The 25,847-nt window shown below is 47.8% G+C and overlaps 2 protein-coding genes across 2 annotated transcripts in view; both read left to right on the forward strand.

Moving 5' to 3' along the window:
* The first annotated feature begins 232 nt into the window (after positions 1 to 232).
* On the forward strand, positions 233 to 20,503 carry scfd1 (sec1 family domain containing 1). Its single transcript, XM_053435027.1, has 25 exons — positions 233 to 315; positions 852 to 922; positions 1,160 to 1,248; positions 1,410 to 1,500; positions 1,619 to 1,741; positions 2,379 to 2,466; positions 2,554 to 2,643; positions 3,163 to 3,218; positions 3,551 to 3,636; positions 3,734 to 3,833; positions 4,688 to 4,827; positions 5,275 to 5,365; positions 6,096 to 6,169; positions 6,723 to 6,804; positions 7,089 to 7,185; positions 8,762 to 8,832; positions 12,785 to 12,864; positions 13,045 to 13,107; positions 13,699 to 13,774; positions 17,370 to 17,423; positions 19,219 to 19,271; positions 19,386 to 19,419; positions 19,932 to 19,997; positions 20,131 to 20,199; positions 20,312 to 20,503. Exons 1-25 carry the CDS (start codon positions 285 to 287, stop codon positions 20,333 to 20,335), a joined length of 1,899 nt encoding a protein of 632 aa, XP_053291002.1. The 5' UTR covers positions 233 to 284; the 3' UTR covers positions 20,336 to 20,503.
* Positions 20,504 to 25,163: 4,660 nt separating this feature from the next.
* The window catches only part of coch (coagulation factor C homolog, cochlin (Limulus polyphemus)), a 9,769-nt gene continuing 9,085 nt past the window's right edge, over positions 25,164 to 25,847 (forward strand). Inside the window, exons 1-3 of the mRNA XM_053434523.1 lie at positions 25,164 to 25,199; positions 25,291 to 25,350; positions 25,532 to 25,688. Of these exons, the coding sequence (XP_053290498.1) occupies positions 25,166 to 25,199; positions 25,291 to 25,350; positions 25,532 to 25,688 (251 nt within the window). The 5' untranslated portion in view covers positions 25,164 to 25,165. The remainder of the gene's footprint in view (positions 25,200 to 25,290; positions 25,351 to 25,531; positions 25,689 to 25,847) is intronic.

The following is a 25,847-nucleotide window of genomic DNA, read 5'->3' on the forward strand; positions in this document are numbered from 1 at the left end:
TAAATTTACAGGAAGTGGAATATCAATAAGTATATTCTCATAATCAAGCTACATTTAGAAGTACACGTATATATTTGATTTGTGTGATTATTACGTCACTTATTTGTTACTTCACATTATAATATAATAAAGAGTGATAGCTCTGAACGGGCAGACCGCATCAGAGTGAGACCTCTTTCCGCTTCTCACATCTTTGTGGACCGGTCTCAGAAAACCGCAGCAGAGTGAGACCTCGTGCCGTTTCCCTCCTCTCTGACTGACACGTCATCACAACATCATCCAAGATGGCGGCCTCGGTGCGGGACAAGCAGACAGGTCCGTGAAACACTTTCCTCTGGTTCCGCTGGTTCCGCTGGTTTCACGCGGTGACGGTCACTGGTCGCGCGGCCTGAACGAAGCTGCTGGGCGGGTCTGGACTCTCCGGCCCCGAACCAGCGGACTGGACCAGTTTACTACCGGCTCCACGTCCTCTGAACCAGCAGCCGGTGGTTAACTAGTGTTTCACCACAGAGTCAAACAGCTGATCGTCAGCTGCTCGTTCAGACCAGTTCACTAACCTGCTAACCAGTTAACTGACCAGCTAACCGGCTCCTAGCTGCTGAGGGAGCTAACAGCTAGCAGCTGCTAACAGCTAACAGAGCTCCAGTGTGAAACCTCTCATTTATCCTGTCATCACAGTGATCCGTGCAGAACTGATCTGGTGTCAGATTTAACACCAACATTCAAACCACAGTCAGACCCTCACGTTAGCAGTGAATATGAATCATAACTGTATGAAGACATGAATCTGCTCCAGACTGTGTGATGATGATGATGATGATGATGATGATGATCTGTGTTGGTTCCTGCAGTCGCTCTGAGGCGGATGCTGAACTTCAACGCTCCTCCTATGAAGAACTCAGCTGCTGAGCCAGTATGGAAGGTATCACATGCTACACACATGCTACACACACACACACACACACATGCTACACACACACACACATGCTACACACACAGATGCTACACACGGGGCTGCCCTCAGCACCGGGAAGAAATCCGAGCGCCAGATGTGCACATTATTGTAAATACTATTATTATCATTGTGAGTTTTCTCCATGTTGACCAGCAGACTAACACAACTGTGTGTGTGTGTGTGTGTGTGTGTGTGTTTGTGTAGGTGCTGATATACGACCGGTTCGGACAGGACATCATCTCCCCGCTGCTGTCCGTCAAGGAGCTGAGGGACATGGGCATCACCCTGCACCTGTAAGACACACACACACTGACACACACTGACACACACTGACCCACTCTGACCTGAACCTAGAACCAGCAAAGACTTTCAAACTGTAAATAACAACTGTCCTAGACTCTGAGTGCAGAACGTGTGTGTGTCTGTTTGTGTGTGTGTGTCTGTTTGTGTGTAGACTGCTACACTCTGACAGAGATCCCATCCATGACGTACCAGCCATCTACTTCGTCATGCCCACAGAGGAGAACATTGACAGGATATGCCAGGTACACACAAACACACGTACCCCACACACACACACGTACACACACCTGGTGTGAAGCCCTGACAGACAGCTTCTCAACATGCTCTTGTGTGTGTGTGTGTGTGTGTGTGTGTGTGTAGGACCTGAGGAACCAGCTGTATGAGTCCTACTACCTGAACTTCATCTCTGCGATCAGTAGAAGCAAACTGGAGGACGTGGCCGGCGCCGCGCTGGCGGCTAACGCTGTCACCCTGGTCACCAAGGTTAGCATGGCCACGCCCATCCTGTCATTAGTGCGACTGACGAGTGACATCATCAGTGAGAACAGACTGTAAATACAGAAGGGTCTGGATCGCCCCCTGGTGGCTGACTGCAGTATAGCTCACTAACCTCCTCCATGTTGTTAAAGATGTTTCTGTTATTTCAGGTCGTTCTCATCTCTCTGATGTTTCTGATCAGTTTGTGTTTAATTTGTTATTTAATGATATAAAAACAATCTGAGGCGACTTGATTGACAGCTGAGACTGAGTCCTGATTGGTTGAGAGTGTGTGTGGGTGGGACCACGGTACCTCGGCTCCACCATCACAGACTCTGACTGTAAATCACCACTAGATGGCAGCGTTTGTGTACAACAGGAGGAAGTGGAGACGTGTCGTCCATCTTTGTTGACAGTCTGTCACTGGTTTGATTCCCTCGTCATGTGACTTAATCAGATTAAACGAATCAGTTTGAAGTTTCCTGGAGACGCGGATAACGGCAACAATGGTCATCACATGGTTTCTGTTTAGATGTTCATTTGTTTACGTGGAGACAAACTGGTCTGAATCATGGAATCCATCAGATTCTGGTGTTGAACACGTGATGGGACCAGTGGTCACGTGACTGTCCCATCATTTCAGGTGTTTGATCAGTACCTGAACTTCATCACCCTGGAAGACGACATGTTCATCTTGGGTCACCAGAACAAGGAGCTCATCTCCTACCACGGTAACACACACACAAACACACACACACTCACACACACACACACGATTAGTGTTGACACTATGCTCATAATCTCTTCATTGTTTCAAGCCATAAACCGACCAGACATCCAGGACACCGACATGGAGGCCATCATGGACACCATCGTGGACAGTCTCTTCTGCTTCTTCGTCACTCTGGGTGAGTTGCTTTCAGAGGGTGCACTTACACCAGGGTGGCACTGTGGTACAGCGGTTAGCCTCACAGAGGGTTCTGGGTTCAAACCTGCCTCCCCCAGTCCAAAGAAGTGCAGCTTAACTGGAGACTGGAAATGACCCATGGGTGTGATGGTTATTTCTGTGTCGACCCCACAGACCATAAATAAAGATGGTGGACATGAGGAGCCAGAGAGTTCATGAGGTTTTCAAATCTCAGTGTGTTACCGGTCGAGTCCACTAGAGGGAAGTGTTCAATTTAGATTTGATTAAACCTGAATGAATCTTCTGATTTAGTCCAGAACCGGTTCCAGGCGGATTCACTTTCATTTATATTCATGTGTTTTTAAACCTCCAACACAAACGTTCATGTCTCTGAACTGTCTCCTCTAGTTCAATAAAAGAAGATGGAGCTTCAGCTTCGAGTTCTTTACTTCATTTTAAATATTTGTATGTGTCCAATGAGATGAATCTTTTATCAACATGTGTGATGTCACATGATCAGGAGCGGTGCCCATCATCCGCTGTCCCAGAGGAAACGCAGCAGAGATGGTGGCTGTGGTGAGTTGATCCATATTTAATATCTGGGTGAGGGTTGAGGATTCATACACTTTAATACCATAATGACATATTTCATATTGTTGACAACGAGCAGAAGTCATTCATACTAATAATGGTTTTTTATATGAGTTAATAATAAATCTAACACACAGGTTTATATAATAAAAGTTTATAATAAAAGCATAATATCCGCTGCACATCCAGAGACATCACACAGTACTTTGATATGTACAGTGTATATAAATTATAGAATAAAGTTGGGAAGCTGTGGCTCAGGTGTTAGAGCGGGTTGCCCACTAATCAGAAGGTCGGTGGTTCGATGTGTTTTGTAGAAGTTGGACAAAAAGCTGCGTGAGAACCTGCGAGACGCCAGAAACAGCCTCTTCACTGGAGACAACATGGCCGCTGGACAGTTCAGGTACCTCATCTGTACATGAAGAATGACACAGCATCAAACTCTTCTTCCCATGATGCATTGCTCTGACTCTGTGTGACCTCCGACCCTTTGACTCCAGTTTCCAGAGGCCTCTGTTTGTTCTGGCTGATCGTAACGTGGACATGGCCACGCCCCTCCACCACACGTGGACCTATCAGGCGCTGATCCATGACGTCCTGGTGAGTTTCTCTCTTTGAAATTTGAGTGAAACGTTTTAACATAATTTGTTTTTGAAGAAAGAAACTGATTCACATTGTCCTCAGCTCGTTGTAGTTCACATCAACTGTGTGTGTGTGTGTGTGTGTGTGTGTGTGTGTGTGTGTGTGTGTGTGTGTGTGTGTGTGTGTGTGTGTGTGTGTGTGTGTGTGTGTGTGTGTGTGTGTGTGTGTGTGTGTGTGTGTGTGTGTGTGTGTGTGTGTGTGCGTGTGTCAGGGATTCTGTTGAAACACACACAGTAACTCATGCAGAGCCAAGGTGCTGTCAGCTGCTGAGGTTCAAACCGGCAGCACTGGAATGCAGAGTTACATGGATGTGTTGTGATGTGTTGTGTAACACACACACACACACCACTCACTGAGTCGTTTAGTGTCATTTTCGTCTTCAGTTGTAATTTTCCTTTGTGTTGAGTTTATTCTGGCTCGGGATGTTTCTGCTCGGAGGTGAAACAATGTGACGCTGTTCTAAACCGTCTGATGTGTTTTCATGAGGCCACAGCATCAGAACCACTGACTGGATTCATAAATATCAGTCCTGTAAATATGTAAAATGAGTTTTTTACATAGAAATCCATAAATTAATCTCTGATTAAACAACAAAGATGCTCAACAGTTATTTTTAATGAACGGATCTGTTCATTCTTCCAGATTCACCAAAGAGCCTCTTGAGTCTCTTCGTCCACCAACTTGTTAACACGGCTGAAAACCAAACTCCTTAATCTAATAACTCATATTAGAGATTATTATTATTACTCCCTGGTCCTGGAACCTGGTCAGAAGCATCATCAGGTGATGGATGCTCTGGTTTCTGTCACCAGGACTTCCATCTGAACAGGGTGATGATGGAGGAGGGCGCAGGGGTGGAGCCATCTCCTACCGGCGCCAGACCAAAGAAGAAGAGCAGGAAGACCTACGACCTGACCTCCGCAGACCGGTTCTGGCAGAAACACAAGGGCAGGTGAGGTCACCAGGAGGCGGAGCTTCAGCTCCATGATCATCTGACTGTTTGAAAAGTTTAACTCGAGCTTCACTCACATGTTTCCAACATTTGACATTCTGGGATAAATTTAAATAAACATCATAATCAACGATAAAGTCCATGACACATTTTAAAATGTGTGTTTGGACAATTTGACGGCTGTGGCAGAGTGGGTAGAGCGGTCGTCCTCTAACCAGAAGGTCGGCAGTTCGATCCCAGTCTTCCTCATCTGCAAGTCGAAGATACTGAACCCAGAACGGCCCGTCACAGAAACAGTGCTGCCCGCTGTGTGAACGAGAACAAACCATAAAGTGTCATCAGGACTAGAGAAGATGTGTAGACAGATAAAAGTGGGAGGCGGTTTGCTGTAAACAGGAAGTGGGTTGACGGGTTGGACTGGGACTGAGCGGCGCTCTGTGTCCACAGTCCCTTCCCTGAGGTGGCGGAGTCGGTCCAGGAGGAGCTGGACACTTACAGGGCCCAGGAGGACGAGGTCAAACGGCTGAAGAGCATTATGGTGAGAGACACACACACACACACACACGCACACACTGTGAGTGCAGTCATTAGCACAATGTATTCCCTCGCTCCTTATCTTAATACAACTATCACAACTAAATACACAACCTAAACCTCATTCTAACTCTAATCCTCAACACAATGAGGCAGAATGTCCTCACTCTGTGGTTTCTCTGCTCAAGTTGGTCCTCACAAAGACAGAAGGACAGTCACACACACACCAGGCTGCTCTGTCCACTTGTCCAGTTGGACGATGTCTCCTGGATTTACAGTAAATCATCAAAATGAACATCAGCTGATTTGAAGAAGACTTGAAACTAGAGATTGAGACAAAAACTCCTGAGGAAAATGAGTGAGAAGTAGAGTCACTGTCTATAGACTTCTATAGAAACTACCAGAGGAGTCGCCCCCTGCTGGTCAGGACACAGAAGACAGGTTTCAGACTCTTCCACGTTGCCTTGGCCAGTTACACTTTTACAGTCTATGGTTTGAACAGAGAGGAAATTCAAGGTGATTTACATCAGATAGGAAATGCATCATGGCTGCAACAGCAACATAAGAAAATACTAAAACAAATCATCTAGTCCAGAGTTAATAAGAAAACGTATGACATCTGGAGACTTAAAAAAATGAATTAGCCACAAGAAGAAGAGCAGAAAGAGCTTTAAGTTAATGTGTGTGTGTGTGTGTGTGTGTCTGTGTGTGTGTGTGTGTGTGTGTATGTGCAGGGTTTGGAGGGAGAGGATGAAGGAGCCATCAGCATGCTATCAGACAACACAGCTAAGCTCACCTCGGCCGTCAGGTAAGAAAAACGTCCTCCATCTTTTCACTTCTACAGAAACTGACTTGTTCTTCTGTGGAGTCGTCCCCTGCTGGTCACTTGAGAGAATGCAGGTTCCAGGCTCGTGCACGTTGGAGTCTGTTATAGATTATAGATCAGATTATTTCCTACACGGAGCAGACACCTCTGTGTGGCTGGAGGTGGAGATAGAAGTCTGCGTGGAGCTTCTCCGAGGAGCTGAGGTCACCTCGACTCTCCAGCTGGTCACGTGGAGGTGTCCGACCTCAGGGAGAACTTTGTTGTTTCTTCTGCTCCAGCTCCTTCACTGAATGTCTGTGGTCGTCTCTCAGCAGCTTTCTCAATAACATGTACAAATGAATTTCCATGAAACCCGGGAATCGAGGCTGAGCTGCGAGCCAGGGGACATGTGATTAGATTTCTGCTCTCCATTATTCAAACACTTGTTTTTATCTGTAACCGTGAAGGTATGTTCCTCTCTCGCCAATCGCCTCTGTCATCTGTATCGGGACCTGGTTTCATAAGTTTTACAGTTTGTGTCGTGTTTGTTCCGCAGCTCTTTGCCGGAGCTGCTGGAGAAGAAGCGACTGATCGACCTTCACACCAACGTGGCCACGGCCGTGCTCGACCACATCAAAGTACGAAGCCCTCACCGCTCACACCAGAGGAAACACACATCTCACCGGTTGTTACACTTTGTACTAAACACGAGAGGCGTCTTTGTAAATGTGACTGAAGCTGTTTTCAAACCAGGTCGATGAGGATTCTAACCCAAACACAAGCTTCAGAAGATGTACAGACAACATTTTACACAGTTCATGTCTGAATCATCTTTAACAACACAACAACACAACAGCACAACAACACAACAGTCTCAGTGTTCGTTTATGAAACACAACTCAGATGAACTCTTTGTTCACAGAGTCGGAAACTGGACGTTTACTTTGAGTACGAAGAGAAACTGATGAGCAAGTCCACACTCGACAAAACACTGCTGGACATCATCAGTGACCCAGATGGTGAGCACACACACACACACACACAGACACACACACACACACACACACCCACACTCACACTCAGGAGCCGGGGTATAAGGAGCAGGGGGATGAGGAGCAGAGGGATGAGGAGCAGGGGACGAGGAGCAGAGGGATGAGGAGCCGGGGTATAAGGAGCAGGGGACGAGGAGCAGGGGGCTGAGGAGCAGGGGGCTGAGGAGCAGAGGGATGAGGAGCAGGGGGATGAGAAGCCGGGGGATGAGGAGCCGTGGAGCCGGGGGATGAGGAGCAGGGGGATGAGGAGCAGAGGGATGAGGAGCCAGGGTATAAGGAGCAGTGGACGAGGAGCAGGGGGCTGAGGAGCAGAGGGATGAGGAGCAGGGGGATGAGAAGCCGGGGGATGAGGAGCCGTGGAGCCGGGGGATGAGGAGCAGGGGGATGAGGAGCCGGGGGATGAGGAGCAGGGGGCTGAGGAGCAGAGGGATGAGGAGCCGAGGGATGAGGAGCCGGGGGATGAGGAGCAGGGGGACGAGGAGCAGGGGGACGAGGAGCAGGGGGCTGAGGAGCAGGGGGCTGAGGAGCAGAGGGCTGAGGAGCAGAGGGATGAGGAGCAGGGGGATGAGGAGCCGGGGGATGAGGAGCCGGGGGATGAGTAGCCGTGGAGACGGGGGATGAGGAGCAGGGGGATGAGGAGCAGAGGGATGAGGAGCCGGGGTATAAGGAGCAGGGGGCCGAGGAGCCGGGGGCCGAGGAGCAGGGGGATGAGGAGCAGGGGGATGAGGAGCAGAGGGACGAGGAGCAGGGGGCAGAGGAGCAGGGGGCCGAGGAGCAGGGGGCAGAGGAGCAGGGGGCCGAGGAGCAGGGGACGAGGAGCAGGGGGCCGAGGAGCAGGGGGCCGAGGAGCAGGGGGATGAGGAGCAGGGGGATGAGGAGCAGGGGGCCGAGGAGCAGGGGGCCGAGGAGCAGGGGTATGAGGAGCAGGGGGCCGAGGAGCAGGGGGCCGAGGAGCAGGGGGATGAGGAGCAGGGGGCCGAGGAGCAGGGGGCAGAGGAGCAGGGGGCCGAGGAGCAGGGGTCCGAGGAGCAGGGGGCCGAGGAGCAGGGGACGAGGAGCAGGGGGCCGAGGAGCAGGGGGCCGAGGAGCAGGGGGATGAGGAGCAGGGGGATGAGGAGCAGGGGGCCGAGGAGCAGGGGGCCGAGGAGCACGGGCCGAGGAGCAGGGGGATGAGGAGCAGGGGGCCGAGGAGCAGGGGGCCGAGGAGCAGGGGGCTGAGGAGCAGGAGCAGGGGGATGAGGAGCAGGAGCAGGGGGCTGAGGAGCATTGTGCTCCTGAGCAGTAAGGAGAGACGGCTGTGGGACAGGATGGAGGACGTCTTCTCTGGATGGAGACAATGTGCTGGTTTGAGGTTCAGTTCCAGTAGAGATTTGAAACCAGAGCAGCTTCACACATGAAATGATCCAATGTTCTATATCTGTTCATCTTTTGATTTTCACATATAACACAACAACTGGAAACTGACTGTGTGTAAATGTTTGTGTGTTTTTTATAACACAACAACTGGAAACTGACTGTGTGTAAATGTTTGTGTGTTTTTTAGCCGGGACCCCAGAAGACAAAATGAGACTTTTCCTCATTTACTACATCACAGCTCCTCAGGCTCCTCCAGAGGTGAGAGGCTGAAGATTCACACCTTCACACCTCAGACCCCCCCCCCCCCCCCCATGTTAGCTGATGGGACCAAGCTAAGCTCATAATGATCTCTTTTGATTCATCATTCATTTAAGAACAGGAAGGAATGAAACCAGCTCCATGAGTATTTCATGTTTCTATAATATTTAGGACTGAGTGTCATCTTGGACCTACTGGATGTTTGTGAGCTTGTATTTATATTAATTTTTATGAGTAATAGATATTAGCAAGCAGCTGAATCTGTCTGGTCTTTTCCATGGAGTGGAAGTCTCTCATGGAGGGTCGTGGTGCTCACGGTGGGATATTGAAGTGTGAACAGTTTCTATTCTTAATGATCAAACCTTCTGTTGATCTTCTGCACTCGATGGTTTCACCTGACGTTTGTGAAAATCGACTCAGAGAATTTCTGAACATTGTGTAATCGGCTCCTGGCTCAGAGGAGCTCGGCCTCTCAGGAGGTCGGAGCTGAAACAGTCACATTGCAAAGCAGCCAAATCGAGACTGACAGAAAATCAGAAACAGAGAAGTCGGACGTTTACATCAGCAGATGATTCAGATCTAAAGAGTGATTTTATAATAGTCTCTGGGTCCTGGATCCTGACAACAATGAACAAACCCAGAGTTCTGCCCTGAGAGGGAAGAGAAATGTGAGTTGGCTGCCGCAGTTGTTTTTTCTCTTTACTGGGAATATTGAGTATTTTATTGGCTGCATGTGAACCAGTGTGAAGGCAGATTACTCAGCGGTGAGACGCTGATGTGAAGCTTTCTGTGGCTCAGTCAAAATATAACCTCATTCTGAAGAGGAGCCCTCAAGGGGAGCTGGAACTCTCTGTGATCTTCCTGCGGTTTAGTGTTTATTGTCACGAACAAAACCAGGACACTGAGGAGAGGAAGAGGATCCGAGGACCAGGAGATGAAAACCACATCACACCACAATCCTCCTATTCTTCTGTGGAGGGAGGAGATGGAGCAGCTCTCCTCCAGGAGTCAGGGTGAAAGCTCAGGAACTGATGTTGTGTTTGAGTCACATGATCTACATATGTCTTTTGTTGACCAATCAAAACACTCCTCTGTGCGTTCGAATGCCCATATTCCATGTGATGAAAACCTGCTGAGATACAGACAAACAACCGACAGTTACCGACTGACCTCAGGTCAGAGCAGAGATTCATTCTCATCCCGGGAAAGAAGATTAAAAGCCTGAGGGGTTCGGGTCTCACTCTGTGGTCACGGAGGTAAAGAGAGAGAGAGCTTTTAGAGTTGGAGATCTGTTTTTGTTTTTGGTGACCACTAACTTTTGCACCATTTCATATTCTGTAGATAATAAAGCCTCAGACGCAGGCTGCTTCCTCACCAGGACGTTTTACTTTGAAAAGGAAGTTTTCAAAGTTCAAAGTTTTAACCCCCGTCCACACTAACACGCCTTAAAGCACATGTCACATGACCACTCACGTGCACTGAGCATGTGCATGTATTGCTTGACACACACACACAGTTTAACACAGACTATGACTCAAGTGAGAGTGACTTCAGCAGCAGAGACACAAAACAATCAAAGTCCATCTGAAGACGTGGAGGAAACCAAGATGGCCGTTCAGTCCCAGTATCAGATTTCAGTGTTTTGCTGGGAACCAGTGAAGCACCACACTTCAGTGGTTTCTTGTGTTGATGTCAGAAATTCCTCTTGAGATTTGTGTCGTTGGTTCGTGATCCAGTTCCTCCCGTCATCCTTCCCAGGGTTCTTCATCGGCACTGGGACTGGACCAGTGCAGGGGGAAGCTTACTTCACTCCACGGCTGATTGGCAGCAGAGAGTAGAAATGGTTTCGACAGATGGTTTCAGGTCTGGTGCGCCCACAGTTCCTCACAACCACATTAATCTGATCAATGAGAAGCCTCTTCTTGGCTCCAGCGTATCCACAGTTTGTTATGAGCCGGTGATGGAACCAAGATGATGGAGTCGAGGAGCCAAGTTCCTCTGAGAGGAGCAGAGCTGGTTAGTGAAGGAGCGCTGCTGGCTCTGTGTCCTCTGGCAGAAACCTCTCATCCATTAGTGAGATGACAGCGACTGTGATTCAGATCAGTTGGACGTTTGGAGTCTCAACATGAAGTGATGCAGGTTCTCTGAACCACGTGTGGAACCGGGCCGCTGAAGTTCCCAGAGCTTCAGAAGCAGTGGGTGGCTGGTGAGGGTCCAGGCCTCCAGCTGTGGGCAGAGAGCTGCTTCACCTGCAAAGATCATTTCATCGGTTTCTATCCAACTGGGAAACTTCTGTCAACACTGGTGAAATCTGTCGCTCGCCAGCACATGAGAGCAAGACGTGTCTCTGAGCTGTGGACATCCATCAGTAATGAAACCTGCTGCTGGGTTATTTATGGTCAGTGTGTTCACTTAGAGATTCTGGTGTTTGTGTGCGGAAGACTTGACAACTGATGTGTTGTGTTTGTGTTGAATGAGTGTCAGTGTGAAGGACACGGGCTTCACACTGTTTGTGCTGTTGCTGTGTTAACAAGGTTTCACACATTGATTCAGACATAAACCTGAAAGATGGCTGAAGGGAGCCTGTCAGAGTCTCTGGTGACCTTATCACCTTCACACCAGAGAGCCAGGAGCAGAGTTCAGAAGCACGTTCATCTGAAGTCTCTCTTCTCACAGGCTGGAGGTCTGTGCTGCATTGGTTGGTCCTTGATTCTCCTGCTGCTGCTTTTGAACTGTTTGATGGTGATGAAGATGGACGACGTCATCCAGGTCAAACTTTGAAATAATGGTGATATTCACTTGAAGATCAATATCTGCTGTGGCTGCTGGAGAACAGATGCTGTGGAAACTGTCTTCTGTGGACAGGAGAGGACGGACAGTCTGAAAATCACTTCACATTAAGGTTCTCAGCATCTGTCCAGATGTCTGCTGGTGGACGGTGGGACAGTTCCTCCATCTGCCAGGAACAACAAGCCTCACTCTGTCTTTCATCCTCCTGAGAGCTGGATCAGTCCGGCTTCACCCTCCATCACCTCCCACTCCTCCTCCGTCTTCCCCCCCCTTGTTTGTCTCCCCCTCAGAACTCTGTCTCCCCCGTTTCTCCTCCTATCTGCTGCACAGTCTCCATCGTCCTCTAACCACACTCTCTCTTGGCTCAGTGTCCCTGGTCTCCTGCTGAGCTGCCAGTCGGATCCTGAGTGGAGAACTGAGTAGACACATGACGTCACTACCTGTGGCTGGAAGAGGGACTGAGTGGAATGTTTTCATCCTATTTATACACTGCAGACGTCCCTGGGTTGACTTTGCTCTTTGGGGGGGGGGGGGCCTCAGTCAAACTGGTGAAACATGAGAGACTCTTTGAGTTGGCCTGGATGTTGATGTCACAAGAACGCTCAGTGATTTCAACCCTGGACAGAGTTACTTTAGTTTGTGAAGAATCTCCGTCCTCGTGTCTTCAGGGGTCGTACAGAGGAGACGGGACCTTCTCACCACCAAGCACCAAACACACAGGGACAGAGAGAAGGTGAAGGGACAGACGCACATCACAGACTGGAGACCTGTGGCTGCTGAAAACTGACAGAGCAGAGTCTGTAGTTATTCTTTAAATGAAAAACTTCAGACAACACCTACCTGTGTTTTTAGAGCTTCACCCTGAGTTTGTCGTTTGTCCTGAGGATAGGGTTAGGGTTCCTGTTCCACCAGCACGTCAGCTTGTGTGATAAACGCCACTGTCCACTGATCCCGGCTCAGTTTGGTGGAGGTGGTCGACCACGTTCCCTCATCGATGATTCATTCATGTTAATGAGCAGCAACAGTTGATGATGAAGTTTCATTTTCTCCTTTGAAATCAGTCGATTGTGTGATTGTGTGATGATTGTGTGATGATTGTGTGATTGTGTGATGATTGTGTGATTGTGTTAGAAGCCTCCTGATTTCCCTCTCTGTGTTACAGTCGGACCTGGAGCAGTACAAGACGGCTCTACTGGACACAGGCTGTGACCTTTCACCTCTCAACTACATCAAGCAGTGGAAGTAAGTTAACCACTGTTTTACTCATTTAATATCATATTCATAATACATATTAATGATGACATAATGAATGAATTTGACTGATCATTATTTTCTTATTTCTTACGATAATCTTACAAAGAGATTTGGTTCCTTCCTGATTCTGATGTTTCTGTTCTCTGTGTTTCCTCTCACCTGCTCCAGGGCCTTCACCAAGATGGCCGCCACTCCGGCCAACTACGTGAACAGTGGAGTGAAGCCGATGGGGTGAGTTAGTGGCGATCATCAGTGTTTCAATGACACACTTTGAATTTCAAGTCTAATAGTTTGTATATTTCTGTCCAGCTCAGAGATGTGATTTGAATATGATCCTTTCTGATCGAGGAAAATCAAATTTTAAAACTCCTGATTTAGTCCAAATAAAAAGGCAGCGTTCATCATCCAGTCTTTAAAGGTCTGATGGATTGAGTTTCCTTTTTTAAACTCTTCTCGTCTTTTTAAATTATTACATAAATCACTTTTCTATTCTCCTTTTAATAACTGGTATATTCCTGATGTGGGAAGGTTATGTCATCATTTTTCCATCCTCTGAGGAGTTTGTTTTCAGCCGCTCTGTAAACTGCTCAATGGATTTGAAATGTGCTGAAGGATGAGAAGTGGCCAAGAAAGAATTCTGGCGTAAATCAATTGGTCTTTTTATTGCATTTTCCCAAATTCATTACAAAATATTTAATTTAGTTTAGTTTGTGTTGAGACTACCAGCCTAACCCTGTCCTCCTCTTCTCTGTGTCACTCTCTTCCTCCCTCTCCCTCCCTTCTCTCCTCCTCCTCCTCCTCTCCCTCCCTTCTCCTCTGCAGACTGTTCTCCAGAGTGATGAACACTGGTTCCCAGTTTGTCATGGAGGGAGTGAAGAACCTGGTCCTCAAACAGCATGTGAGTGTTTCTGTGAACCAGGTTTGCAGCTGAGATGTTCTGAAGGTTCCAGATAAACAAGCAAACGTGGTTCTTCTAGTTAAATGTGATTCATCAACACAAACTGCTCACAGACATAACACAACCCCAGTGACAGAGACACCTGCATATCAAGGCTGGGACGATCACTTCAGCTTGAGAGCATCAGATCTTTTCATTCCTGACGATACTTTAACGACTGTTATCCTCCTCTGTTTCTTCATCTCTTCCTCCTCTGCTTCCACCTCTGCTTCCTCCTCTGCTTCCTCCTCTGTTTCCTCCTCTGCTTCTCCCTCTGTTTCCTCCTCTGCTTCCTCCTCTGCTTCTGCCTCTGCTTCCTCCTCTGCTTCTTCATCTCTTCCTCCTCTGCTTCCTCCTCTGCTTCCTCCTCTGCTTCTTCATCTCTTCCTCCTCTGCTTCCTCCTCTGCTTCTGCCTCTGCTTCTTCATCTCTTCCTCCTCTGCTTCCTCCTCTGCTTCCTCCTCTGCTTCTTCATCTCTTCCTCCTCTGCTTCCTCCTCTGCTTCCTCCTCTGCTTCCTCCTCTGCTTCTTCATCTCTTCCTCCTCTGCTTCCTCCTCTGCTTCCTCCTCTGCTTCTTCATCTCTTCCTCCTCTGCTTCCTCCTCTGCTTCCTCCTCTGCTTCCTCCTCTGCTTCTTCATCTCTTCCTCCTCTGCTTCCTCCTCTGTTTCCTCCTCTGCTTCCTCCTCTGCTTCCTCCTCTGCTTCCTCCTCTGCTTCTTCATCTCTTCCTCCTCTGCTTCCTCCTCTGCTTCCTCCTCTGCTTCTTCATCTCTTCCTCCTCTGCTTCCTCCTCTGCTTCCTCCTCTGCTTCTTCATCTCTTCCTCCTCTGCTTCCTCCTCTGCTTCCTCCTCTGCTTCTTCATCTCTTCCTCCTCTGCTTCCTCCTCTGCTTCCTCCTCTGCTTCCTCCTCTGCTTCTTCATCTCTTCCTCCTCTGCTTCCTCCTCTGCTTCCTCCTCTGCTTCTTCATCTCTTCCTCCTCTGCTTCCTCCTCTGCTTCCTCCTCTGCTTCTTCATCTCTTCCTCCTCTGCTTCCTCCTCTGCTTCCTCCTCTGCTTCCTCATCTGCTTCTTCATCTCTTCCTCCTCTGCTTCCTCCTCTGCTTCCTCCTCTGTTTCCTCCTCTGTTTCCTCCTCTGCTTCCTCCTCTGCTTCTGCCTATGTTTCCTCCTCTGCTTCCTCCTCTGCTTCCTCCTCTGCTTCCTCCTCTGTTTCCTCCTCTGCTTCCTCCTCTGTTTCCTCCTCTGCTTCCTCCTCTGCTTCCTCCTCTGTTTCCTCCTCTGCTTCTCCCTCCGTTTCCTCCTCTGCTTCCTCCTCTGCTTCCTCCTCTGTTTCCTCCTCTGCTTCCTCCTCTGCTTTTGCCTATGTTTCCTCCTCTGCTTCCTCCTCTGCTTCCTCCTCTGTTTCCTCCTCTGCTTCCTCCTCTGCTTCCTCCTCTGTTTCCTCCTCTGCTTCCACCTCTGCTTCCTCCTCTGCTTCCTCCTCTGTTTCCTCCTCTGCTTCTCCCTCTGTTTCCTCCTCTGCTTCCTCCTCTGCTTCCTCCTCTGTTTCCTCCTCTGCTTCCACCTCCGCTTCCTCCTCTGCTTCCTCCTCTGTTTCCTCCTCTGCTTCTCCCTCTGCTTCCTCCTCTGCTTCTTCATCTCTTCCTCCTCTGCTTCCTCCTCTGCTTCTTCATCTCTTCCTCCTCTGCTTCCTCCTCTGTTTCCTCCTCTGCTTCCTCCTCTGCTTCCTCCTCTGCTTCCTCCTCTGCTTCTTCATCTCTTCCTCCTCTGCTTCCTCCTCTGCTTCCTCCTCTGCTTCTTCATCTCTTCCTCCTCTGCTTCCTCCTCTGCTTCCTCCTCTGCTTCTTCATCTCTTCCTCCTCTGCTTCCTCCTCTGCTTCCTCCTCTGCTTCCTCATCTGCTTCTTCATCTCTTCCTCCTCTGCTTCCTCCTCTGCTTCCTCCTCTGCTTCCTCCTCTGCTTCTTCATCTCTTCCTCCTCTGCTTCCTCCTCTGCTTCTTCATCTCTTCCTCCTCTGCTTCCTCCTCTGCTTCCTCCTCTGCTTCTTCATCTCTTCCTCCTCTGCTTCCTCCTCTGCTTCCTCCTCTGCTTCCTCCTCTGCTTCTTCATCTCTTCCTCCTCTGCTTCCTCCTCTGCTTCCTCATCTGCTTCTTCATCTCTTCCTCCTCTGCTTCCGCCTCTGCTTCCTCCTCTGTTTCCTCCTCTGCTTCCTCCTCTGCCTCCTCCTCTGCCTATGTTTCCTCCTCTGCTTCCTCCTCTGCTTCCTCCTCTGCTTCCTCCTCTGCTTCCTCCTCTGTTTCCTCCTCTGCTTCCTCCTCTGCTTCCTCCTCTGCTTCTCCCTCCGTTTCCTCCTCTGCTTCCTCCTCTGCTTCCTCCTCTGTTTCCTCCTCTGCTTCTGCCTATGTTTCCTCCTCTGCTTCCTCCTCTGCTTCCTCCTCTGTTTCCTCCTCTGCTTCCTCCTCTGCTTCCTCCTCTGTTTCCTCCTCTGCTTCCACCTCTGCTTCCTCCTCTGCTTCCTCCTCTGTTTCCTCCTCTGCTTCTCCCTCTGTTTCCTCCTCTGCTTCCTCCTCTGTTTCCTCCTCTGCTTCTCCCTCTGCTTCCTCCTCTGCTTCTTCATCTCTTCCTCCTCTGCTTCCTCCTTTGCGTCCTCCTCTGCTTCCTCCTCTGCTTCTTCGTCTCTTCCTCCTCTGCTTCCTCCTCTGCTTCTTCATCTCTTCCTCCTCTGCTTCCTCCTCTGCTTCCTCCTCTGCTTCTTCATCTCTTCCTCCTCTGCTTCTTCATCTCTTCCTCCTCTGTTTCCTCCTCTGCTTCCTCCTCTGCTTCCTCCTCTGCTTCCTCCTCTGCTTCTTCATCTCTTCCTCCTCTGCTTCCTCCTCTCTTCCTCCTCTGCTTCCTCCTCTGCTTCCTCCTCTGTTTCCTCCTCTGCTTCCTCCTCTGCCTCCTCCTTTGCTTCCTCCTCTGCCTCCTCCTCTGCCTCCTCCTCTGCTTCCTCCTCTGCCTCCTCCTCTGCTTCCTTCTCTGCTTCCTCCTCTGCTTCCTCCTCTGCTTCCTCCTCTGCCTCCTCCCCTGCTTCCTCCTCTGCTTCCTCCTCTGCCTCCTCCTCTGCTTCCTCCTCTGCCTCCTCCTCTGCTTCCTTCTCTGCTTCCTCCCCTGCTTCCTCCTCTGCTTCCTCCTCTGCTTCCTCCTCTGCCTCCTCCTCTGCTTCTTCATCTCTTCCTCCTCTGCTTCCCTCTGCTTCCTCCTCTGCTTCCTCCTCTGCTTCCTCCTCTGCCTCCTCCTCTGCTTCCTTACTGCTTTATTGTTTTATATCTTCTGCACAAAAGAAATTTCATCAAAAATCCATCATGCCACTGGTTAACGGTCAACTTGTCACTGATCAACTGATTAACTGATTAACTGGTTTGCTAGTTAACTGGCCACTGGTTAACTGGTTAACTGGTTAACTGATTAACTGGTTTACTAGTTAACTGGCCACTGGTTAACTGGTTGTTCCTGCTGCCTACGTGTTGCTCTGTCCAGTTTTGTAAAACACCCTGAACCTTCGTTTCTCCTCAGAACCTCCCGGTCACTCGGATCCTCGACCACCTGATGGAGATGAAGTCCCACCCTGTGAGTTTGTGTGTCTGTTTGTTTCATGTGTCGTCAGAACGCCGTGTTTGAATCTTCTAATAAACGTTATTGTCCATGCACAGAGGAAGTTAGGACCAGTGTTAAGAGCTGATTCATTATTTAACGGATTTCATAAGTTTTTGAACGTAACCTTCTTATGACCGGCAGCAGAGACAGAAAACTAAAGTTTCCAATGTGACCTGAAGGCATCTCTGTGATTTCACTAACACGTCAGGACTCTGTCGACTTACCCCAGTAACACAAGACATAATTACATGAAATCATATATAATATTTAGGTTCAAGTTAGCATGTGGCTGCTTATCAGCTGATTACATTTCTGTGTATTTTTTTGTATCGGGCCGAAAATCTAATTTGAAGGAATTTGACTTGAATTCATTAGAAAATGTTTTTAAATCGTAACTAAGTCGACAAACACCTTTTCATCAGTTTGTTACTTTGTCGTCTCAGATGTGGAACACAAACATTTCCAGACGCTGTCGTGATTGTTCTGCTCTCGTTAGCGTAACATTAGCGACTCACTCTACTGATCAGTCGAGAGGGCACACGATAGGTGGAGCTGCCAGTGAGCGCCCCCTGCTGGATCAGGAGAAACACAACTTCAGACATCGAGACATCAAACCCCACGTTCAAATTAATGTGTGCATGTGTGTGTGTGCATGTGTGTGTGTGTAATAACACACTTTCAAACATGTCGATAAACATGTGACCGCATGTGAACCCATCAACACTTCAGTAATTTGATCCTGCACACACTCAGAAACACACACAGACACACACTCAGAAACACACACAGACACACAATCAGAAACACACACAGACACACAATCAGAAACACACACAAAGACACACACTCAGAAACACACAGAAACACACACTCAGAAACAAAGACAAACACACTCAGAAACACACACAAAGACAGACTCAGAAACACACACACTCAGACTGTACAGTTTTCTCAGCGTCTGGAGTTTCAGACGACAACAAAGATCCTGTTGTTGTGAATATGAAGGGGGGGGGACGATAGGACTGGGATGAAGATGAAAGAAGTAGAAGACATTCCACCTCTATCAGATTCTCCTGTGGGGGTGGGGGGGTGGGGGGGGGGGCGGCCGGGTGTGTGTGTGTTGTAATAAAGCAACAGTTCAACATTTAACTGTAAGTCCAGATGGACGACTGACCAGTGGACCAACTGGAGGCTTCTCACAGTCTCACTGGGACGTCCTGATAATAAAGAATCACACTGGTCCAGTCTCGAGGGAACAAGTGGACGAGTTTCTCAGCTTCCTTCTGAGATGATGTTCCTCATGTTCATGATACTGTGCAGGGGGGAGAAGGCTGTCCCAGAGACTTGTTCTATATGTGGGTCACATGTTCTGGTCCTACCTCAGGTTCCTCACAGTGGAGCTGGGGACAAACTAACACCACAGGGACTATCTGGTCTCTGAGATGTGTAGGGACCATTACAATGAGCTCAGTCTGAATTCAGAAGTAAGAAGTTGTGGGTCGTCCAGACCTGGATGTTCTTGAGACGTGAAGTTGGACTCAGAGATGAGATTCATCAGCTTCATGTATGTACAGCTGGGTGTCGTCTGCGTCACAGAGGACGTGGACCAGGTGCTTCCTGATGATGTGGCCTAAAGGAGCAGATATAAGATGAAGAGTCCTCAGACAGAACCCTGTGGAGCTCCATGACTCACGTGTGTCTTATTCAATCATCTTTCATCTTAACATAAAGTCACTCATTGGATTTCTGTTTTCTCTCTGATTTCCAGGAAACAGATGATTATCGATACTTTGACCCAAAGATGCTTCGAGGCAGCGAGAGGTACGACAGCACTTCTTTCTCTTCAGTGGGATCAGATATACATATATGTGATAATATTTAATAATAGTGATGCTGTGAGGAATGTTCATCTTCTTCACTCGTCTTCCTCCTCAGCTCTATTCCCAGGAACAAGAACCCGTTTCAGGAGGTGAGACTTTTTTATTTCAAGAGAAAAATATTAAACTGTAATTCTGACCAACTACCATCTTTGTTTTTACATAATTAAGTAAAAGTCAGAAATGATTAATATCTTTTTAATTAGGTGATTAAATTAAATTATTATTTATTGTTCAGAAATTAATTAAATGATGACCTCACTGAGGTTTTCTTAATAACTTTTATAACAATATGAGCTGAAACTGATTCAGGCGACTCGGTGGTTCGATGCTCAAATCATCTAGATTTCCCCCTGGTGGCCGGCTGCTAGAGATCCTAAATACCTCCTCCTCCATGTTAGCAGATGGGACATGAACCTCGATACAATGGCTCCATCCCACGATCACCACTAGATGGCAGCATTCATATCTGAGCTATTGAATTGTATGATTTACGGACAGTGAGAGGAAGTGGACATGTCGTCCATCTTTGTTGACCTAACGTCTCTCAGCACTTTTCACGTCCTCCATGATACTGACGTTCTGTTGATGTGACATTCTTCAGGCCATCGTGTTTGTGGTGGGAGGAGGAAACTTCATCGAGTACCAGAACCTGGTGGACTACGGCAAGGTACCGACCTGCTGCTCGGCCCACAGACACACACACACACACACGTACACACACACACACACACACACACACACATAACAGCATGAAGTCAATCTGCTGAAGGAATCATAACACAACTGTGTTCTGTGGTCAGTCCAAACAGGGGAAGAAGGTGGTGTACGGCTGCAGTGAACTCTTCAACGCTGCTCAGTTCATCAAACAGGTGAGACCCCCCCCACACACACACACACACAGACACACACACACACACACACACACACAGCTGTTACCTTTATGAAGTTGTTCCTGACGTCTCAATGTTCTTTTCTCTGCAGCTCTCCCAGCTCGGCCAAAAGTGACGTGGGCACCAACAATATGTGAATCTCTCTCTCTCTCTATCTCTCTCTCTCTCCCTCTATCCCTCTCTCCCTCTCTTTATTCCAGTTTGTTTTATATAAACTCTGTACATTTCCTCATTGTCCAGTTTCTGTTTCTCGTCAGCACTAATAAAGTTCAGCTCACAGCTGCCTCACTCGTCACTTCTTTAACTGACGACTGTGACTGAAGGTCGAGGTCATAGTGAGCAGATGGGGGGGGGGGGGTTAAGAGCTGCTCAACAACAGTTAATCTTTAATAATATGAGTTGTTCATAACTGATGAAAACGACAGAACTGAACTCTTCAAGTGTCTCAATACTCATGTGACATTCAAAAACACACACAGGAGAGGAGAGGGTAACAAACAAACAAACAAACAAACAAACAAACAAACAAACACACACACACACACACATCAGCAAGCAGCCTGGCACAGTGTGGTACAGCTCAGCTGCCGCCATGTTCCTCCAACAACACAGCAGCAAGAACCTGAGGATTATTTCATGGTGGCATTTTAATCTCTCTGTGTGTGTGTGTGTGTGTGTGTGTGTGTGTGTGTGGTATACAAAATACACACTCAATTTGCAGAGACCTGTAATGCTAACCCTATGTAGCATTAGCAGCAGCTGTCCTGAGTTCTGTGTTCATCTTAAAGCAGCACTGATCCTGAGCAGCAGCGCCCCCTGCAGTCTCCTGAGTAGAAACAACCAAGTGGAGCAATGTGTCGTCCCTCTGGATATTACCCATGATCCTCTGCTTCCTGAGCCTGAAGAGCTGCAGCTGTAACAAATCCATAAACTGTTCAGAACTCTTCATGTTTCACAGTTTCCTGCTGAATATTGAGATAAACTGTTTTTAAAGATTCTGACACTGAACCTGGATCTGTCATTAAAACTTTACTGAGCCGTATTGTGGCTTTTTTATATTTTCACACGGAGATGGAAGTTTTGTCTGCGACATGTTCACATCAACCAATCAGAGAACATGTTACTGACTGTGTCACATTATTATTAGAAACAGGAGAAAACGAACAACCTTTAAAAGACGTGAAGAGAAAAGAAGGAAACGTTCTTCAGCCTGAAGCAGCTGAGTCATGATCCAACTCTGAAGGAACTTCTGCTGTGTGTGTGCAACTACAGGAGCACACACACACACACACACACACACACACACTTAATCCCAGCTCAGTGTCGGTGGTTTCCAATGTTGTGTTGGCTTAATGACCTGGGAGCTGAAACAAAGAGGAGGAGGAGGAGGAGGTGAAGAAGAGTGATGATGAACACAAGAGGGAAAGAAACCCACGGTTCAACGTCACTGAAACACAATGATACAAGTACACAGACACACACAGACACACACACACCTGACCGCCTGTTGACCTGAACATGTTAAACACTTTCTAATTGTGTGTTAGTTTCACTCGTGTTCACGTCTCAGTGTTGAAGTGTCACTACAACACAACGCACACACACACACTCTACACAATGATTTCAGTATGTGATCTCTGAGGCTCCTGGTCCTCACGTCTCCTTCAGTCCAACGTCTCCACTGACATTCTTCGCCCTTCTCATTTTACCAGGTGCATGCTGGGAGCTGGCCAAGCTGAATTCCTGCCGCTGCTCTGAGCTGTTCACAGGTTCCTCGTCTCCGTGACTCACCACCAGGACCAGAGGGGACGAGGCTCAGGGGACGAGTCCACAGCACGGGACAGACATGTTGTTTATCAAACGTCTCTCGGGTGAAACCCTGAATCGTCCTGAAGACTCAACCACTGAGATGTAGATGTAGACACAATCTGCTGGTCTCACTCATGAACAAGATCAAGTCATCTGCAAAGAAAAAACTGTTTTCACTGAAACAACTTTATTGAAACTGCTCCACTGTGACATCACATGATACATGTGACATACATGTCGAGTCGTGTCAGATTCTCCTCTCATGTTTCCCCTCCTCGGCTGGGCGGAGTCACATTTACTGACTCCGCCCAGCAAACAGGAGTCGAGGGAGTCGACTGTCATCGTCTCTTTAACGTTCGTAAGAACCGAAACACTGAGAAGCTCCAAACGGATCCGTCCACGAAGCTGAAGAAGCTTCTGTACTTCAGATCAAATACTTAAAGAGAAACACTCTGAGGTCCCAGAGGACATCTGTCCTGAGGGAGCCAATCACAGCTCTGAGTTCAGGTGGGAACATCCTGTGACACACACGTCTCTCATCGTGTTCATTCTTCTACAGGGGTGTTGCAAATAGCTGGCAATTACCTGGGGCCCCAAGCTGAGGGGGGCCCCACAGCAATGACCAATCTGTGAAAGCCCCCTCAAATCTTTATGATCTGCAACGCACACTAGACGCTCACTGTCCCTAAAGCTGCTGTCAGACCTGCACTGACTCCAGATAATCTCCTGACAGTCTCCTGCATGTCAGAGGCTGCAGACGTTCTCCAGACGTTCTCCGGATGTTCTCCAGATGTTCTCCAGATGTTCTCCAGACTTTCTCCAGATGTTCTCCAGACTTTCTCCAGATGTTCTCCAGACTTTCTTCAGATGTTCTCCAGATGTTCTCCAGATGTTCTCCAGACGTCCTCCAGACTTTTTCCAGATGTTCTCCAGATGTTCGTCTCTCAGCCCGGGTTGTAACCTCTGGAGAAGTGGATGTGAGAACACAGCAGGAGGTCATCTGAGGGATTAACCACGAGTGTTGATGACACAGCAGAATCTAAACGTTACTTCCTGCCTCCTGCTGTAGCTCCGCCCCTCCCTCCTGCTTCAACCTCCTTTGATGAAAGACGAGAAGGTCTATCGTGCTTTATGTGTTTGTTCTTTGAGTTGATGTGGGGCCCCAGGTCCTTTCTGCCCGGGGCCCCGAAGTCCCTTGAGATGCTCCTGCAGCTCTGCCTCAGCTGACCAGAGGTTGTGAGTCAACGAAACTGACCTGGAGCCAGTTTCTGTGGAACACACGTCCACAGGTCATGTGATGGTCACGTGACTAGCTTCAAATATTAATTTATTTTCACTGTTAGTTTTTTTATTTCTCTCCCTAAAAAAAGAAAAGCAGTAGTAAAAATAAGTTTCTCTTCAGATCTGTGTGAAAACCACGTTTTATATTTTATCATCTTCATCATCTTCATCATCTTTTTCTGCACTTGTTCTGTTTCTCATTTTCTCTCAGGTCGACCTGTCGCTGAAGCCCCTCCCACCTCCTCCTGTGATGTGAGTGTGTGTGTGTGTGTGTGAGCCTATTTAAAGGGCTGCCTCTCTCTCTCTCTGGGCGTCCTACACTCAGCATCTCCTCTCCTGCTGCTTCCTGGATTAAAGCGTCTGGTAAAGAACCCGTTAGTAAGACTGAGTTTATTACTGACTCGTTAGTTAACTGGTTAATGGTAGAGTACCACAGAGTTAACTGGTTTGTAACCAACCTGTTCTAACCAGCTGAAGTCCTGTTTGCTTCCAGGTTTACTGACAGATTCTTTGTCTTATTGTCTCACTGGCTGGTGACTAGTTTTGTTTTTGTTTATTCAAACGTTATCGTTTATTAACTTGGTTAATGATGAATTGTGATAGGTTCATTTATTGGCTGATTAGTTTAATAACTTTCTGTCAGCTGGTTTACTGAGAAACTACTCACCAGTTTACCACTTTGTACCAGTTAACTGATCTTATTTAACAGTTAACTGCCTGCTTCACAAAGTGGTTAGTTACTGGCTCAACTAGTTGTTTCTTGTTTATGAATCAACTGTTTAACAGGTCACTAACTGTTAATCTACTAACTAATGTCTGTTTACCATCTCACTTTGTCTGTTTACTGGTTTACTGGCTATTTAAACCATTAACCGAGACTTTTAGGAATTCCCTGCTGTGGCTGACTGGTTTACTGATACTGTTCACTGATACTTTACTGGTTAATCAACTGTTAACTACCTGGTTTAGTTGCTGGTTTACTCTTGAGTTGACTGGAGCTGACCTGGTGACTAGTTATAGGGTTAAAGCATTCACTGACTGGTTTGAATTGTGACTAGTTCATGGATATAAGTTGACTGGTTGGTTGGTTTTTAGTTTAAAGATTAAATGGTTTATTAAGTGACTGATTATGTTTAAATAACTCTCTGGTTATTTGTTATATATATATATATATATATATTTAGTACAAAGTGATAACTGGTGATAACTGGGAACTGTTACGGCCTCGCCCTCATTAGGATCTGTCTCTTAAATTAGAACGATCAGAATATCTGTTATTAAAATCGATTCTTCATTGTAAACACTTGTAACCTCGTTTTATATCTTTATCATTATTATTACTGTAAACTGTGGTGTGTTGCCTCAGTGTGCAGGCGTCTGGTTGACTAGTTAAACAGGTGGTGAGGAGAATGACTAGCTGCTGCCTCTTAACTAACAGCTAACTAACCTCTGAGTTGGATTCAGCTCGGCTCCTCAGATCTGAGCTCATGGGATTTTGATTTATTGACTGAAGTCACTTCACATCGGAGTTTGTGAACTTTAGTAGAATCACAAAGTGAAAGTCTGCGAGTTTTTATTAATGAGTAACAAGCTGCACTGGGAACTGATCCCAGAGCAGTGAATTGTTCACATGTTAGAAACCCTTCAGCTCTGTTGTAGATGAATCTGTATAAAGTCTAATAATCATCGTTTGAGATCAGTTTGTGAAACTTTAGAATAAAATCCACAAAGAATGTTTGATCCTCGATTCCTTTGATCTAGTCCTCTGTTTATCATCATATATAAATATGATTACTGAATCTATATCATATATAAATCCATCATATATGTTGTTGACTGTGTTTCAGGTGCAGAAATGTCTTTTCTGTCCGTCCTGCTGCCTCCGACAGGTAACCCCCCCCCCCCCCTCTGTCTCTCTCTCCACCCTGCCCCCCCCTCTGATGACAGGTACACATGATCTCTCTCTCTCTTTGTCTGCAGGCCTCCTCCTCCTCCTCCTCCTCTCCTTCATGTCCTCAGTGGACGGCTCAGAGTCCAGCGGTCAGTCCTCCGTCATGTGACTTGTTCCTCTTCACTCTCTTATTGTTCACGTTGATGAAGAGCTTCCTGTGGTTGGAGGTCCCCCCCCCCCCCCCCCCCCCCTGTTCATATCGACCTGAATGAAACTGGTCTGTTTGCTCTGAAGCAGGAAGTTGACATGTTGATGTTCCTCTGTGACCAGTGCCTCACCCGATCTCCTGTGTGACCCGGGGAGCCGACCTGACGGAGGACGGGGTGGTGCTGCTATGTCCTCCTGACTGCACCCAGGGGGGGGGGTCTGTGTTCGGGACGGGAGTCTACGCCTCCGTCTCCTCCGTCTGTGCAGCTGCTGTCCACAGGTACGACCTCTGTTCAGATCTGAAGGGAAGTGTCTCACACGTCTGTACACAACTGTACACAACTGTACACAACGTACACAACTGTACACAACTGTACACTTCTCTAGCAGCCACATGAATCTTGTAACTTGGGAATGAAAAGTGTCCAAACAAAGATTT

This window comes from Pleuronectes platessa, chromosome 11 (assembly GCF_947347685.1).
Source record: "Pleuronectes platessa chromosome 11, fPlePla1.1, whole genome shotgun sequence".
Taxonomy (NCBI): domain Eukaryota; kingdom Metazoa; phylum Chordata; class Actinopteri; order Pleuronectiformes; family Pleuronectidae; genus Pleuronectes; species Pleuronectes platessa.